Consider the following 16,077-nt stretch of genomic DNA (forward strand, 5'->3'; position numbering starts at 1 on the left):
GGCAGTGGTTACCACGCAAAATATTCCACCTGAATATTTCCTATGGGATTTTCCCATTGATTTTAAACGCACCACTTTTTGGTGCAATGTTAAAGATACCGCCGATTTATGTATTTACTATTATATCACCGGTTGGGTCTTTTTGCCAGAACTCTTTTCTAAAATGGCGTTTGTGTCCGTCTCTGTAACTCCAAACGGGTCGGGCCCTTTATTCTACTTTTTGGCAGGCTTCTCCACAGAAGCCCTCCAACTGGTGCCACTCTGTCTGGGTTCCACAGGATGTGTGGGTGGGGGAATTGGCACCCTGGACTGCGTTGCCTTAGCAACCCAAGTCATACTCTGTTCTGATTGGGCCAGTGGTGAGCCGCCCGGCTCACCACTTAGCATGTTGAGTGACAGCTAGGCTGTTGAATGGGGGTTTTTCTGCATAAAAGCAGGGCTTTTGGGACTGGAACTTCAGAAGTCGCCACAGGACCTAAGAAATCCGAAGAGGGGAGAAGCTGAGCCATCTGCAACGACGACACCGCCGGTGGAGCCCTGCTGCAACAACCTCACCACTTTCCCGAAGATGAGAGATCTTCTGCTGAAAGAGTCTTCTTCCTCTGAGCTGGTGGGATCAACCAGTTTGCCATTTCGCCTTCCATGACGTCTCTTGGTCGAATCGCCCGTGCCAAGCACCCCGGCGGCCGGATAGCCAAGCTGCACCACTGTGACCGCGAATACCAGGAACGCACCTTTTAACCGACGAAATCTGTGGCTGGTTTCTTCACTGGGCAGTGCAGCGACTCCAGGTTTCCTCCTCGACGAGATCCTTTCTTCCCCTAGTCGAAATCACGAACTGCACCCTCTGCCAGGAACAACTGCCACCGCTGGAGCTTCCTCAACTTTAAAGGTACTGTGTTCCACCTGGCCTCCCTTTCTTCGGTTTGCTCAAGGTGACCCTTAAATCCTTGGCTTTTCAACTGGGTTGGCCCCCAGACCTTCTAACTATATCTTTTCAACTACCCCAACCTCTTTTGAACATGTCTACAAAGACTTGAATGCATTTCGCAACTGTGTGATCTGGGGCACATTTCACTGTGCTCCATTTAAAGTGGGCCTGGCCTATGAACTTTGGCTCTACAGTAGACTCTGCCTTCACTAACTTGTTGTTTGTCTCTTAAAAGTGTTGGGAACTGTTTTATCTTTATGACCTGCCTTTTTCTCTCCCTGTTATTTAATTATTGGAGTGCCATCTAAGTTACACGCTCACCTCTGTTTTGACAAAAAGTGGTGTTTTAACTTAGACTTGTCTAAATAATTCTTAAGGGAGGTGTGTATACTTTTCTGATTGTGTTTTGAACTTGCTTTGATTAATAGTGCTAGTGTATTTTGTAAAGTGTGTGTTAAATAAATAATTATATACTTTTGATACAAAGCTCTAGTCAGTGTTTGCTTGTTCTACTTTGTTTTTGCCCCTATTGTGTATCCTCTGTATACTGCCTAACTCTTCTTGAGAGAAGTCTGACTGCTCAGCCACAGCTACCAGGTAAATCTGGGTGGTACAGACTGCTACCAATTGGGTTTACTGCTTACTCCTGTAGTCCTAATCTTTTTGCAGTGTTCCCCAAGGGAACTGCACAGGATTCTGCCTAACACTCCGAGAGGGATTTCCCCATCGGAAGACAAAATCTCAGCCATCAAGAGGGCCACCGCCAATTTCCTCAGTAGAGAGGGGACCTCGGCATGCTTGTACCAACATCTCCTTGGTCTACTAGCGGCGGTCCTGTTAGCAGTGCCACACACGAGACTAAGGATGAGAGGGATTCAGCTGCACTTTGCAGCCTCATGGAATCCGGAGCGGTGCAAATCCGAGATGATTAACGTCTCTCCACCTGGACCTAACTTGGTGGTCCATGGACTGCAACCTACGGACAGGTAAGCCCTTTCGGCTGCCCTCTCCGCAGGCCACCATCACCGCAGACTCCTTGCTCGAGGGCTGGGGAGCCACCCTGGACGATCTCTCGGTCCACGGCACCTGGACTCGACAGGAGCAGGAATACCACATCAATTTGCGGGAGCTGAACGCCATCTGGCTAGCGTTCAGAGCATTCCTACCACTTCTCAAGGGAAAGCTTGTCCTCATCCAGACAGACAACTCGACCAGTATGTACCATGTCAACAAGCAGGGAGGCACCAGATCCCCTCTTCTGTGCAGGCTGGCGATCAGCATGTGGGATTGGTACTGGAAAATGACATTTACCTCTCGGCAGTCCACCTCCCGGGGAATCCAACCTGGAGGCGGACAGGCTCAGCAGGCTGGGAGCGGACAATTACAAGTGGCAGCTAAACTACCTTGTTATTCAGGAGATCTTCAACAGGTGGGGTCATCCCCAAGTGGATCTCTTTGCCACCTGGCACAACAAGAAGTGCCCCCAGTTCGCATCCTGGCTGGGTCAGGGCTCCGGCTTTCTGGGCGAGGCATTTCACCTCCAGTGGACAGGCATGAAAGCCTACGCCTTTCCGCCTACTCCCCTGATCCACAGAGTAATTTTCAAGATCAAGGAGTCTCACTGACTCAGCATCAATCTAATAGCTCCATGGTGGCCAGCTAGGCCATGGTTTTCGGAACTACTTAGCCTCTCAGAGCTGCCCCCGATACACCTTCTGGCACAGCAGGTGGGCAGAATCATCCACCCCGCCCCAGGAAAACTAGCCCTCGCAGCGTGGTACCTGAGCAGGTAACGCTTCGGCACGTTAGCCATTCACAGGCCAATCTGGACATCATACAGGGCGCCAGGAACAAGGCCACCAAGGCCCAGTACAGAAGCAAATGGACCAGATTCTGCCACTGGGCAGACTCCAGGGGAATCAACCCCTTGGCCTGGAATTTGGACGACATGCTCTCCTATTCGGCGCACCTCGAGGAAGGCATCTTTTCCTCCTCCAACCCTATAGTCAAACATCTGACTGGTCTCGCTAGGCTCTACCCGCACTTCAAGAGACCGCACCCTTTGTGGGACCTTAACATAGTCTTGGGCGCCCTGGTGCACAAACAATTCGAACCAAGGGCATCTGTGGAAATTAGGCTGGTCACCATCAAGACCTCCTTACTAGTCGCTCTTACCTCGGCTCGCAGAATCAGCGAGATCCAGGCGTTGGTCGCCTCCGAACAATATACCACCTTTCACAAGGTAGTCATGTGGACGCACCCGGCATTTCTGCCCAAGGTTCCATCTGCATTTCAATTGAACGAAGAAATAGTCCTTCCTATGTTCTTTCCCGATCCCAAGGATGAAGCACAGAGAGTGCTGCACTGCCTGGATGTCAGGCGTGCCCTAAAATTCTACTTGGACAGGACCAAGGGCTTCTGCAAGTCGGACACTGTTTGTCACTTTCAGAGGCTCGAGGCCAGGCTATCAGGCCTCTAAGGCCTCCATATCCCGCTGGATGGTCTCTGCCATCAAGGAAGCATATGAGGGCCAGCACAAGCAGCTCCCGGCCAACATGCATGCCCACGCAGTCAGGGCCAAGGCAGCGGCCATCGCATTCCAGCGCCATGTCCCTTGGCAAGTCATAAGCAGGGCGTCACTTGGGCCTCTCCCTCTGCTTTCTGTAAGCATTACTGTTTGGATGCCGGCTCTAGATCTCATGTGGCTTTCAGACAGGTGGTTCTCAGGAACCTATTTGCTTAAGGAGGGTCTCCTCTCCACCCTGGCCTACAATCAGTTGTAATCGGCCATACAGTATGGAGAAAGGGGACGAGACGTAAGAGTAATTATAAGTTACTCACCGTAGTGACTAACATACTCTTAGTCCATAGTACCCTTTTCTCCATACGTCCCACCAACCTCCCCCCCTAATAATCCCGTGTCATTAGGCAATGTTAAATCTATTGTCGATGCGTCAATGGGGACTGAGGTGTGGTGCCGGAGGGCGGAGTTAGGGCAGCGCATGCTCCCTGGGTCGTGCCCCCGCGCTCCTCTAAATTTAAAGGGGAAGAAAGTTTTTCCTGGTGAAAAAGGTTCCGTCTCCCGTCCCTTGGAAGGGACGCCCATACATTATGGAGGAAAGGGGACTATGGACTAAGAGTATGTTAGTCACTATGGTGAGCAACTTATAATTGCTTACACTGCCCCTCATGCTGCCGCATGTCAGAAAAATAACAATCTGAGGCACCTCGGCGCATGAGGGATCATGGGTACAGTGGATGTCACACTAGGGATAGTATTACTGGCACGCCCTGTTGACGTCCCTTTTTGAGTTTCGAAAACAACAACTGTAATACTCTGCAGCTTCCACTAGATGTTGGCCTATGCACAGCATGTGAATCTAAGCAGATACAAGCATCAGAAATACGATTACAGTGAGTAATGTATCCCATATATATATATACATATATATATACATATATATATATATATTATTATATGGAGCTTGTTGATCTGCTTAGATCTCATGCTCGGCATAGTGCAACATCTAGTGGAATACTCAGAGTATTACATGATTTGTTTTGGAAACTCAAACGGACTTCGACAGGGCGTGTTTAGTAATAATATCCATAGTGTGAGGAAATAGCGGCGCTAATTGACAAGGACACCATAGACATCGTCCTGCCAAATGAGGTCAACAAGGGTATTTTTTCAACGTACTTCCTTGTGCCAAAGAAAGATCGTACCATGCGCCCAGTACTGGATCTGCAAACAAATATGTCAAGCCACAAATGTTTCACATGACCACGCTCCAGGAGGTGATCCCACCCCTGGGACGAGGGGGACTATATGGCAATGTTGGATATGAAAGATGCATACTTTCATATTTCAATGCACCCTGCTCACAGAAAGTACCTGCGTTTCAGGATGGCAGGAGTACACTACCAGTTCAAAGTACTCCCATTCGGCATTACCTCGGCACCAAGAGTATTCACAATGGTGCTCACAGTAGTGGCAGCACCCCTGCGCAGAAAGTCCATCCCAGTATACCTTTATCTGGGCGAGAGGCTAATCACTGGGGAAACTCCTCAAATCTTCAAATTAAATACGCAGAAGACAATAACCTTCTCTTCAATCTGGGTTTCTCCATAAACGAGAAGAAATCAAGTCTAGTCCCCAGCCAAATAGAACAATTTCTAGGGGCTATCCTAAACAAAATAGAGGAGCTGGCTTTCCCTCAAACGAGAGAGTACAGAACATGCTGTAGCAGGTACCTCACTACAATGTCGCCAGATAACTGTATGCAAAGTAACGTGCTTGCTCTGGATGATGGCTTCATGCATTCACTTGGTTCCACATGTGCGCTAAAGTTATCTGGGTCCTGTAGTTTCTTCCACACTTAATACTTATAGTTTTTATTTCTAAATGCACTTTGCCGTCCAAAACATGCTGGTCCTATTTTTAACACAAATTAGGGCCCTGGGTCCTTCCCAACAAAGCGTCAGATATTTTACAGGCTTCTTCGTCTGATCAACACCGGTAATATGATTCTGGCATGACGAATGGAAGATATCCTGCCAAGGCTAAGTGATCCCGAATCAGACAGGCTTTCTGAAGAGCAGGCATGCCACAATACATATGTAGAGGCTCATTCAGACGATTACTGAGGACAACGGCCTGCATGAAGGGGCTGTGTTTTTTCATTACACAGGAGAAAGCATTTAACCAGATTGATTGGGATTTTATTTTCAAGGTACTTAAGGCTATGGATTTTGCGGATGGATACCTGAGTTGGATTCAATTGCTGTATATGGAGCCGACGGCACTGTATCAACAAATGGTCTTTGCTCAGATGTCCGTAAACTAGGGAGGGGGAAACTCGACAAGGTTTGTCCCCTCTCCCCGTTGTTATTCGTGTTGGCGATGGAACCACTTGCCATAGCAATCGGAAACGATATGAGGATTGAAGGGATCAAATATGATGGAGTATGTCAAAAACATGGCTCTATGCCAATGATCATTTGTTAGTCCTTAGAGATTAGGGGGGTTATTTGCTGGCACTTATGGAACAAATTGATTGCTTCAAGGAAATCTCCAGCTGCAAATTATATAGGTCTCAATCAAAAGCCATGCCGGTCTTGAAGTTTTGCATACAATGGACCTTATGGTGTTTGGGTTTTACTGGTTTCCATGCCTGGGCATGTGGCTTACGTGAAATTATTAATTAGAACATGAAGACTATTGTGGAGAACCTGAGGTCTGACCTATAATGAGGGAAACTCCTTAACTTGTTATTGTGGAAGGAAGGTTAATGCTTTGAAGATGAAACAGCGCACCAAAAATCAACTATATCCCAGTACGATTCCTTTGTTTACAGATAGAGGCATGGGGTGATATTGAAAAACGGATACAACTGCCTGCTAACCAAGGAGACTGAATGCTTACCACCTAGCTTTTGTTGCAAGACACATGGTGCCTTTTTAAGAAGAGTCTTGGTCCTTTGACCGCCTCCCCCTCCACCAGTTGATTTTGTCCACGAAGACTGTTCAGAAGTCAGATTCCTCTCCAATAACAGGTTTTCTGATGTTTGTTAATCTGCTTAGAATCACATGCTGTGCATAGGTCCGACATCCAGTGGTCACTGCGGAGTATTGCATTTTGTTTTTCGTAGTCGAAAAGGGGACGTCGACAAGGCGTGTCTGAAACACTATCCCTATAGTGACGTGCGTTGTACCCACAATCCCTCACGCGTCGAGGTCCCTCAGATTGTTTTTTTCCTCCCAGCTTCTGGTCGCCTTCACGCGGAGCTCCTCGAGAGACATTGCAACTCCTCGACCTTTGGTCGTTTTTTTCTCATAATATTAATAAATACCTCCCTCGACGCAGTGTAAGCTGTTCTCCGCCGAGCAAGATCTTCGACGGAGGGTCGAGCGGAGGAAATCCTTCGGCGCAGCCGAACACGTGGCCTGGCCTTGCAGGCCATATACAGTAGGGAGAGTGGGGTCGTGGGACATCTCTGGGTCTTTTCTGAGAATGCCTTTCCCTTTCCCCTTCCTTTCCCTTGGGGTGCTTATCGCGATTTATTGCCTCGGCTATGGAGAGGACACCCTTTAGGTTTTGCCCGCTTTGAAAAGGCAAATTTACTTGGAAGGACAAGCATTCACGGTGTAACCGCTGCTTGCCCCTCGATCACAAGGAGGAAGGTTGCGCGGCTTGTCGGCTTCTTAAGCCTAAAACTCTAAAAGACCGTAGGGTTAAAAGGTGGGCGGCCTACGCGATGTCGAAGGCCGAAGGTTCACCCGCCGCTGCTACCACCGACAGTGACGAGGAACGCGATAACACGACCTCCGCTACGGAAGTCGAAACCCCCTCTAAGGAGCGCTTGCGTGCTTCGTCGTCTGTCCCCGGCCCCGACGGGCTCGGCTCACGCCCTGCTTATGGGGATGAACACCCCGGCGACATTGACGCACACAAAGACTCACATAAGCACACAACCCACGGCTCTTCTTCGTCTAAGACGAAAAGAGCTTCGGCGCCCAAGGAGACGCAGGTTCCACCGGCGGCCTCCTCGGACCGTTCGGGTTCGAAGCCCCTCTCGCAGCCGCGACCAGCGACTGGGCTTTCGGCAAATAATGGCGCCGCCCCCAAACCATCGGCCGGCGCGCATCAACAGAAGGCGCATACCGCCGTAGAGCGTTCGACACCCATAGCGTCGAAAACGCAAGCTTCCGCCGACAAACGAGTCGCCGAAAGCTTGGCGAGGATCGCTGTAGCCGACGCCCAAAAGCGTACGCCGAAGAACACGTCGAGCGCTACGCATAAGTCGAAAGACACGCCGAAAAAGCCCGAAGAAAGGCAGGGACTACCCCCTTCTGTCGGGGGGTCACCCAGCACACCTGAAGGTTTTTCGGAGGGCGACGGGACACTTTCCTCGACGCTTTGGGAGAGGTCGAGCCGTTTCCAGTTAGAGGACCCTATTTTTCCCCCGCCAGACCGCTCTGGGGTACCCCATGAAACCATGGAAAGACTCCACCTCTGTATGGAGAGGATGGAAAGGTTTATGAATACCCAGACCTCTCAAACTCCCAAGAGGACTAGAGAAGGGCCTCAGGAGGACCCCAGGGCCAAAAATCCGAGGCTAGTCGATCCCCAGGTGGACACAGCCTCAGACTTCCATAACGTATACGACCTCACTGGGGAGGAAGAAGACTTGGAGGAGGAGGATGATTTTATAGACGATCAAGTAGGACAGAACCGGGAGGAATGTCTGGAAGACACGCCAGACATTATAGAAGAAGGCTTCCGAGAAGACACTGAAGAAGGACCTTCGCACCCCTGGCAATCCCCATCAGTGTATTCCGACACTGATGTCCTAAACCTAAATCCTCCTGACAATTCACCGGTTAGGAACACGTCTCCGATTGACGATCAGCCCACTTTCAATGATCTGTTGCGCAGAGCAGCAGCACATTTCGAACTGGACACTGGGGAGCTCTCTCCAGAATTAGACTTTGTGGAACAAGTAATTAAAGAGAAACCCCCGGTCAGCCAGACCATTCCCCTCCTAGCTTCAGTGAAGAGAAGAATCATCCCTTCGCTGGCCACTCCCGCATTGATCAGAGGGGTCAATCCAAGAATTGAAAAACTTTTCACTCCTTCTCCCTCAGACCCGCTCTACATTAGGGGACATTCCATTCCGGATTCCCTAGTAGTATCTAATACTAGAAAGAGGGCAGGGGTACCACTTTCCACCAGTGAGGCACCCCCTGACAAGGAGGGCAAAAGGCTTTATTCCCTTGCAAAAAGAGTAACTTCCTCGGCTGCCTTCTCAGCAAGAATTGCGAACAACAATTCTTTGCTTGCTAGCTATGCAGACGCGCAGTGGGCCAAACTGCGCAAGGACGCCGAGGAAGCACCGGAGCCTTTACGTACACGCCTACTTTCAACTATTGGCGAAGGAACCCAGGTGAACCAGAGCATTGTAAAAAACTCTCTGGACGCGGCAGAAACAGCGGGACGTTCCCTGGTGCAGGGAATACTCCTAAAACGCCATGTATGGCTGCGCAACTCAGGGTTTAAACCGGAGACACAGGCGTCTTTAATAAATAAACCTGTGGAAGACTCTAACCTATTCGGAAAAGCGGTGGATGAAGCTCTAGAGATGGCGAAAAAAGAGTTCGATACTATCAAGACTCTTGACCAAATCTCTAAGCCCACTACCAGACGCGGCTATGGCAACAAACGCTTTTTTCGTGGCCAACGCCAACAACAACAACAAAGTCAGCATCAACAATACCCTGCCACCAATTACCAGACCAATAGTGGGCAGTACAGCCAAAGAGGCCAACGCCGGGGTAAGGGGAGAGGTCGGGGATCCACCCCCAGAGGCTCCCAAGCCCCCAACATCTCCAAGTGACGCAAAGATTTGCGTCCCCTCCCATGCAACACCGGTCGGGGGCCGGATAACATCCTTTCTTCCTGCATGGGAGGAGATAACGTCAGACCGTTGGGTACTTTCCACCGTAACCCACGGATACTGTATCGAATTCAACAGTACCCCATCCTACAGACCCCCGAGGGGACGTGCATGACACCGGAACATCTTGCCATCCTTCTCCAAGAAGTACAACAACTGCTGGAAAAAGGAGCCATAGAGGTCGTGCCTCTATCTCAGGTAACGGAAGGTATTTATTCAGTGTACTTCATTGTACCCAAAAAGGATCTAACCATGCGCCCGGTATTAGATCTGCGCCCAGCGAACAAGTTTATCAAACCCCAAAAGTTTCGTATGGTAACCTTACAGGAAGTGATCCCACTGCTTTCTCAGGGAGATTACATGACAACATTGGACATGAAAGATGCATACTTTCATATTTTAATGTTGCCAGCGCACAGAAAATACCTCAGGTTCATGATAGAGGGCAAACACTACCAGTTCAAAGTGCTACCCTTCGGCATAGCATCAGCACCAAGGGTATTCACGAAGGTGCTGGCAGTGGCAGCGGCCCACCTGCGCAGGTTGTCCATCCCAGTTTACCCTTACCTCGACGACTGGCTCATAACAGGGGATTCTTACAAAACATGCTTCTCCAATACCCAAAAGACGGTAGACCTTTTGTTCAAGTTGGGCTTCTCCATCAACGAAAAGAAGTCCAGTTTAGACCCCAGTCAAATCAAGCATTTCGTAGGGGCTCTAATTCAAACAAAGGACGGCCTCGTCTTCCCCTCCAAAGAGAGGGTCCAAAACATGCTGTTTCAAATCCCTCAATATGTAACCGGTCGAGAGGTGACGGTACGCAAAGCAATGCGCCTGCTAGGAATGATGGCGTCGTGTATTTATTTGGTACCTCACGCGCGCCTGCGCATGCGCCCAATGCAAGAGTGGCTCAACAGCCAGTGGTGTCAGGCCAGCGGACTATGGGAGGATCTAGTTGTGGTCTCGCAAGCCTTGGTTCTCTCGCTACGGTGGTGGACAAAGGAAAACATGGAAAAAGGGAAACCCTTTGCCACACCCGCGGCGGAAGCCACTCTAACCACAGACGCATCCCTCACAGGATGGGGGGCGCACCTATCCCATCAGACTGCTCACGGAGTGTGGACTCCGAACGTAGCATCCAAACACATAAATCTTCTGGAGCTACTAGCTGTGTTCAAGGCGCTAAAAGCCTTCCAGAAACACCTACAAGGCAAAACAGTAATGGTCCTTACAGACAGCACCACAGCCATGTACTACATCAACAAGCAAGGGGGCACCCACTCTCCAGGCCTGTCCAAGCTGGCCCAGAATATATGGAAGTGGGCTCTCAAACAGGACATGTTCCTACTATCACTACATGTACCCGGGGAACTCAATCTGCTGGCAGACAGTCTCAGCAGAGATTTCCCCCTGCCCAAAGAGTACGAATGGCGCCTGCACGAAGACATCGTCTTCGACGTCTTCACACAATGGGGATTCCCAGAAATAGACCTGTTCGCAACCCTGGAAAACTCACAATGCCTAAGTTACGCCTCCAGGTACCCCCAGAACCAATCCAAGGGGAACGGTCTGTCGATGCAATGGTCAGGGAAATTTGTTTACGCTTTTCCCCCGACTCCCCTTCTCAACAGAGTGGTGCAAAAGATGCACCAGGAACAAGTGACCATGATACTAGTGGCCCCAATGTGGGCACGACAACCATGGTTCGCTCACTTGATGGAGATGTCTCTATCCCCCCCAGTAAAACTCCCCTGCCCGTACAACATGCTGTCTCAGGACAAGGGCAGGACTCTACATCCATGCCCCCAGAACATGAACTTAGCAGCTTGGCTCCTGAGATCATAGAGTTCGGACATCTACAACTCCCGCAAAGATGCATGGACATCCTCAGGGAAGCCAGAAAACCGAACACTCGCCACTGCTATTCTAGCAAGTGGAAAAGATTTGTCATCTGGTGCAGGAGTAAAAGCATCAACCCTATTGACTGCTCTCCCACACATGTAGTCCTATACCTGACCCACCTATTGGATTCAGGTCTAGTGTTTAACTCCATTAAAGTACACCTAGCGGCACTTTCTGCATACACCACTTCCCAACTCAAAGTGTCGTGGTGGAGGATCCCTGTTATAAAGGCCTTCATGGAGGGAGTAAAGAGAATACACCCCCCCGATAGCTGACCCAGCTCCCGGATGGGACCTTAATGTGGTACTTACCAGACTCATGGGCTCTCCTTTCGAACCCATGCACAAAGCATCTCTTAAACACCTCACGCTTAAGACTGCTTTTTTAATAGCTATCACCTCCATCAGGAGAGTAAGTGAACTTCAGGCTCTTTCTATTCTAGACCCCTTCGTTACAGTTCACAAAGATAAGGTGGTTCTACGCACTCACCCTAGGTTTGCCCCGAAATTTATTTCTAAATTCCACGTAAACCAATCTATAGAACTACCAACGTTCTTTCAAAATCCTTCCAATTTGGGAGAAAGGACTCTGCACGCACTAGATGTACGCAGAGCGGTCATGTTCTACATGGAAAGAACCAGACCCCTGAGGAAGACTAATCAGTTCTTCGTCTCGGTGGCAGCCGGAAGAGAAGGAGATGCGGTTTCAAAATCCACTATTTCTAGATGGATTGTCCAATGCATCACTCTCTGCTATACTCTTGCTAAGAGAGAACTGCCCTTTAGGCCAAGAGCACACTCTACTCGAGGCACAGGGGCATCCATAGCATTCATTGCAAATGTTCCCCTTGAGTCCATCTGCAAAGCGGCTACCTGGAGTTCTGTGCACACCTTTACAAAACACTACTGTCTAGATACACACTCTAGATCTGACTCCCAGGTGGGACAGGCAGTATTACGACACCTTTTCTCTACTGTTCCTTCTCATAACCCACCGCCAACTCCGGGTACTGCTCGCTAGTCTATGCACAGCATGTGATTCTAAGCAGATTAACAAACATCAGAAGAGAATGCATTACTTACCGTAAAAGCATTTCTGATGGTTGTATCTGCTTAGATTCACATGCGCCCACCCTTCCTCCCCGCTCGGATGGAAGGAACATAGACTTCCTTTATATATCTCTCTCTTTTCTGTACTCACTCACGTCTAGAAGGCTCCCTCAGGGCAGAAAAATACAAACAGAGGGACCTCGACGAGTGAGGGATTGTGGGTACAACGCACGTCACTATAGGGATAGTGTTTCAGACACGCCTTGTCGACGTCCCCTTTTCGACTACGAAAAACAAAATGCAATACTCCGCAGTGACCACTGGATGTCGGACCTATGCACAGCATGTGAATCTAAGCAGATACAACCATCAGAAATGCTTTTACGGTAAGTAATGCATTCTCATCTGAGAGATGCTTGGAAGAAAATATCCTTTGCTTTAGGATATGACCCCTACCACGCAGCTGATTCATCCATCTAGTTTAACCCGGTTATTAAAGTTAGGGATAAGATGCTGTTTTGGCCAGAAAGATAGGGGGGGATTAAGTGGCTTTGTGACCTAACAGCTAACAGGTCTTGGATTACTTACAACCAGCTCAAATTGGATAGGAATTTACCTGGCTGTCCAATTGGGGATTACCATATGCTTTATAAAGCCGTTGCCACCCCAAAGGAAGTAGAGGAGAAAAATGTGGGTGAACCCATTATGAATGCTGATAAACACAGTTACCTGGCCTCTAAATTATATAAACTGATTGTGTCATCTAAGGGGGGGAACTAAACTTTATTGAGTACATGTCCTCAGGTTTGAGAGAGGAGATGGCTTGCACACATTTGGCTAAGATTTGTGGTATCATCACCTTCTCTCTAAATTTAGGCGAGAGGTCAAGGCAGCTTAAAATATTGCAGAGGGTATATTGGACCCCAGAACATTTATGTAAGAGAGGCCTCATAATTCATATGCATGTCAGGGCTGCACGCATAGGTCTGGTACATTGGATCATATGCTGTGGGAGTGCATTAAGGTGAGGTCTTTCTGGTTTGAATGGGTGTATAGTTTCAACAAGGTTCTAAGAATGTCCTTGTACTATGATTTTGAAAACCCTGATATTGGGGTAGGATTCCCTGTTGGATGATTTGTCAAGTTCCCAGAAGAAATAGTTATTCAGAGCTGCCTTGATGGCTAAAATGCTGATCTGTGGAAGTGTGGATCCATGAAATGAGTACATTGTCACTATTGGAGAGAGTTATTTATAGAGGTCAGAAGAAATATAAAATGTTTGAGGATATATGGGGAAGGTTTCTAGCGTGTTAACTTGAATCTGTTTCGTGTTTTATCAATGTGTTAAATTAAGATAATGAAGGTGGGTGGGGGGACTTGTGGGTGCTAAGTTAGTAGTGTACTGTTCATCTAGTTGTTGTATTCAATCTATTCAAATGTATGTATAACAGGAATTAAAATAAAAAACCTGAAATACACCTGAAAAACGACTAGATATCAGACTGTGTGTACTTGGCAAGTTCATTTGAAACCGGTACAAGCTTATACGCAAAGTATCATGTATCTTCCTCAAGCTAAAATACTTCCACAGAAGGAAACTAAGCGACAAGCTCCATCTTCCAAGAAACCTTACTTATATTGTATATGAACAAGGTGGTTCTTCATACAGCCCCTTCTTTTATTCCTAAGGTTCTTTGACTTACATCTTAATCATGAACATTATTTTGATCGTTTTTGAACTCCTACTTCGTGCTTCCTGATTTGAGGAACTGTGCATAATTTATTTTTCTGTCGTTTTGAACGTTGGACTTCCCGAGAATTCAACCTTTTTGATTAGATCTTTTTGTGATCTGCTCCTGCAAAGATGACAGCAGCTCTCCCTTCCTGGATTTTTGTCATGTACCTCCGGCTTCAAGGAATTAACGACTCCAGAGATTGTGAAGTTTCACTAGAGCAAAGGCCGCCTCGTGGCACGCACGTCCTTAGCTCAGAAATGTGTAGGGCAGCCGTGTTGGGCACGTGGATGCCGCCCTTGCATGTTACTCTTTAGATAATGCTTTGACACGGGAGCTGGCTTTTGGCCGGGTTGAGCTGGGGATTCTCTGCGGTTCGACAAGTTTGGTATATGTTGTGACCCCTTTCCAGGCTTTTAGGTGCTAGTCTTTCTTAGAGGTTTGTAACGGGTTAGAATTTCGAGCAGGGCACCAAAGAAAGGAACATAGTCAGCTGTTTCTTTCTCTCGTTCACAACCCCCCTGCTGCCATCCCCTGTGCCCATCCATACACCAGGCTCCAAAAGTACTCCTCTGGGGAACGAAGTTAGGAAACTGTTGGCTGCATTTTGTGGTGCATATATATTTATTTCTAGTGGTGGAGCATGGCTTGTAGGGACATAGTCTTAACTCAGTGACATTCCTGTTCTTTGAGTTTCTTTTCCCCAGCTTTCTATTAGTGGAGGCATCAAAATCAGTTGGGAAGGAGCGAAAGTAAGACTTAGAGGGCCAGTATCCTCATGAAAGTCTGTTTTCCCTGTATGCTTTGTAGTTTCAGCCTGTACTTGCCGTGTCCACTAATTGCTGTGGCCTTTTTTCTTTTTTTTTTATGCCTTCTCTTGCTTGTAGGTCCGATGATGATGAGTTCTGGGCCTCGTGGACCAATCCCGCAGCCAGGACTGCAGCAAGTGCAGGCGGCCAGTGTCATGGAGGACGATATACTGATGGATCTCATCTGAAGAAGAACTCGTTGATAATTGCGGTTCCTTGCACAGTGCTGATCCTCTCCTCTCTTTCCAGCAGGCAGGAGGATTATGGACAGGGGGGACATCATTTCCTCTTTGTAGACCCACCTTTATCAATAATTCTTGTTTGGTCTACCAGTCGGGAGCAGGAGAAGATATTGTTACTATTTATAGACCTACTCATGGGGGACGGGTGGGTCTGTGGCATGTCAGTCCATATGTTTTACATTTGTCCACTGTACTTCCTGATGCCGCTAAGGAAAGATGGATGGATGGGTGGTGTTTTTCTTTCTCCCACCATCCTCTCGCTCTTTCTTACTGCAGGTACCAAACAGTAAACCTGGGGGTGCAATGATCATTTTCAGGGCCCCCTTCTTACCTGTCATTACTCCATGCTATCAGTGAGCATCGAATGAGTTTATTTATTGTGATTAGAATGGCTAAGGGAGGTCTCTGCTGGCAGTCTGCTCTTTCTCTTAGTCCACTGTGCTGTTGTGGAGCATTCAAAGCACATGTGGTTGCCAGTCGCCATTGGCTCGTAATCATGGTCTGGGAGCTATAAATGGTGTAGTCTTAACTGGTTGGCCCTTTCACGTAAGCATTTGGATAGGAAGCACACCTAGTCTTTGTGGAATGACTTTTCTTTTTAAGCGAGCTGAAGTGTCTCGAAAAAACAGAAGCGGTTTTGCAAAGTGGTTCTTCTCCCATTGCTTTTATCTTTGTTGTCGAACCAGCCAGAAATACTACTGTTACATGCAAGAATAAACACAAATACCAGTTGTCTCCGTGCTTAATTCCTACCCTTTTTTTCTGTGACAATGGGCCTGATTCACAGAACCGTTTTATAATGGCAAACCCCCATTGGAAAACGCTCTGTGAATAAAGGCCTAAGTGTTCCCAGCAGCCCAACCCTCAATATATGGGACATCATCTCGATTATAAAGCATGGGATCCACTTTATCAATGTGAGGTCAGCACAGCCCTCCTCTGTCATGGGATTCTC

At 48.2% G+C, this 16,077-nt stretch overlaps 1 protein-coding gene across 4 annotated transcripts in view; it reads left to right on the forward strand.

Moving 5' to 3' along the window:
• The window catches only part of MED25 (mediator complex subunit 25), a 613,073-nt gene extending 597,219 nt beyond the window's left edge, over window positions 1–15,854 (forward strand). For all 4 annotated transcript variants that reach the window (XM_069605505.1, XM_069605531.1, XM_069605522.1 and 1 more), the window contains exon 21: window positions 14,959–15,854. In XM_069605505.1, the coding sequence (XP_069461606.1) occupies window positions 14,959–15,068 (110 nt within the window). In that variant the 3' untranslated portion in view covers window positions 15,069–15,854. The remainder of the gene's footprint in view (window positions 1–14,958) is intronic.
• Window positions 15,855–16,077: the final 223 nt, after the last annotated feature.

The sequence above is a fragment of the Ambystoma mexicanum genome, chromosome 1p (assembly GCF_040938575.1).
Source record: "Ambystoma mexicanum isolate Mex_15411 chromosome 1p, UKY_AmexF1_1, whole genome shotgun sequence".
Classification (NCBI taxonomy): domain Eukaryota; kingdom Metazoa; phylum Chordata; class Amphibia; order Caudata; family Ambystomatidae; genus Ambystoma; species Ambystoma mexicanum.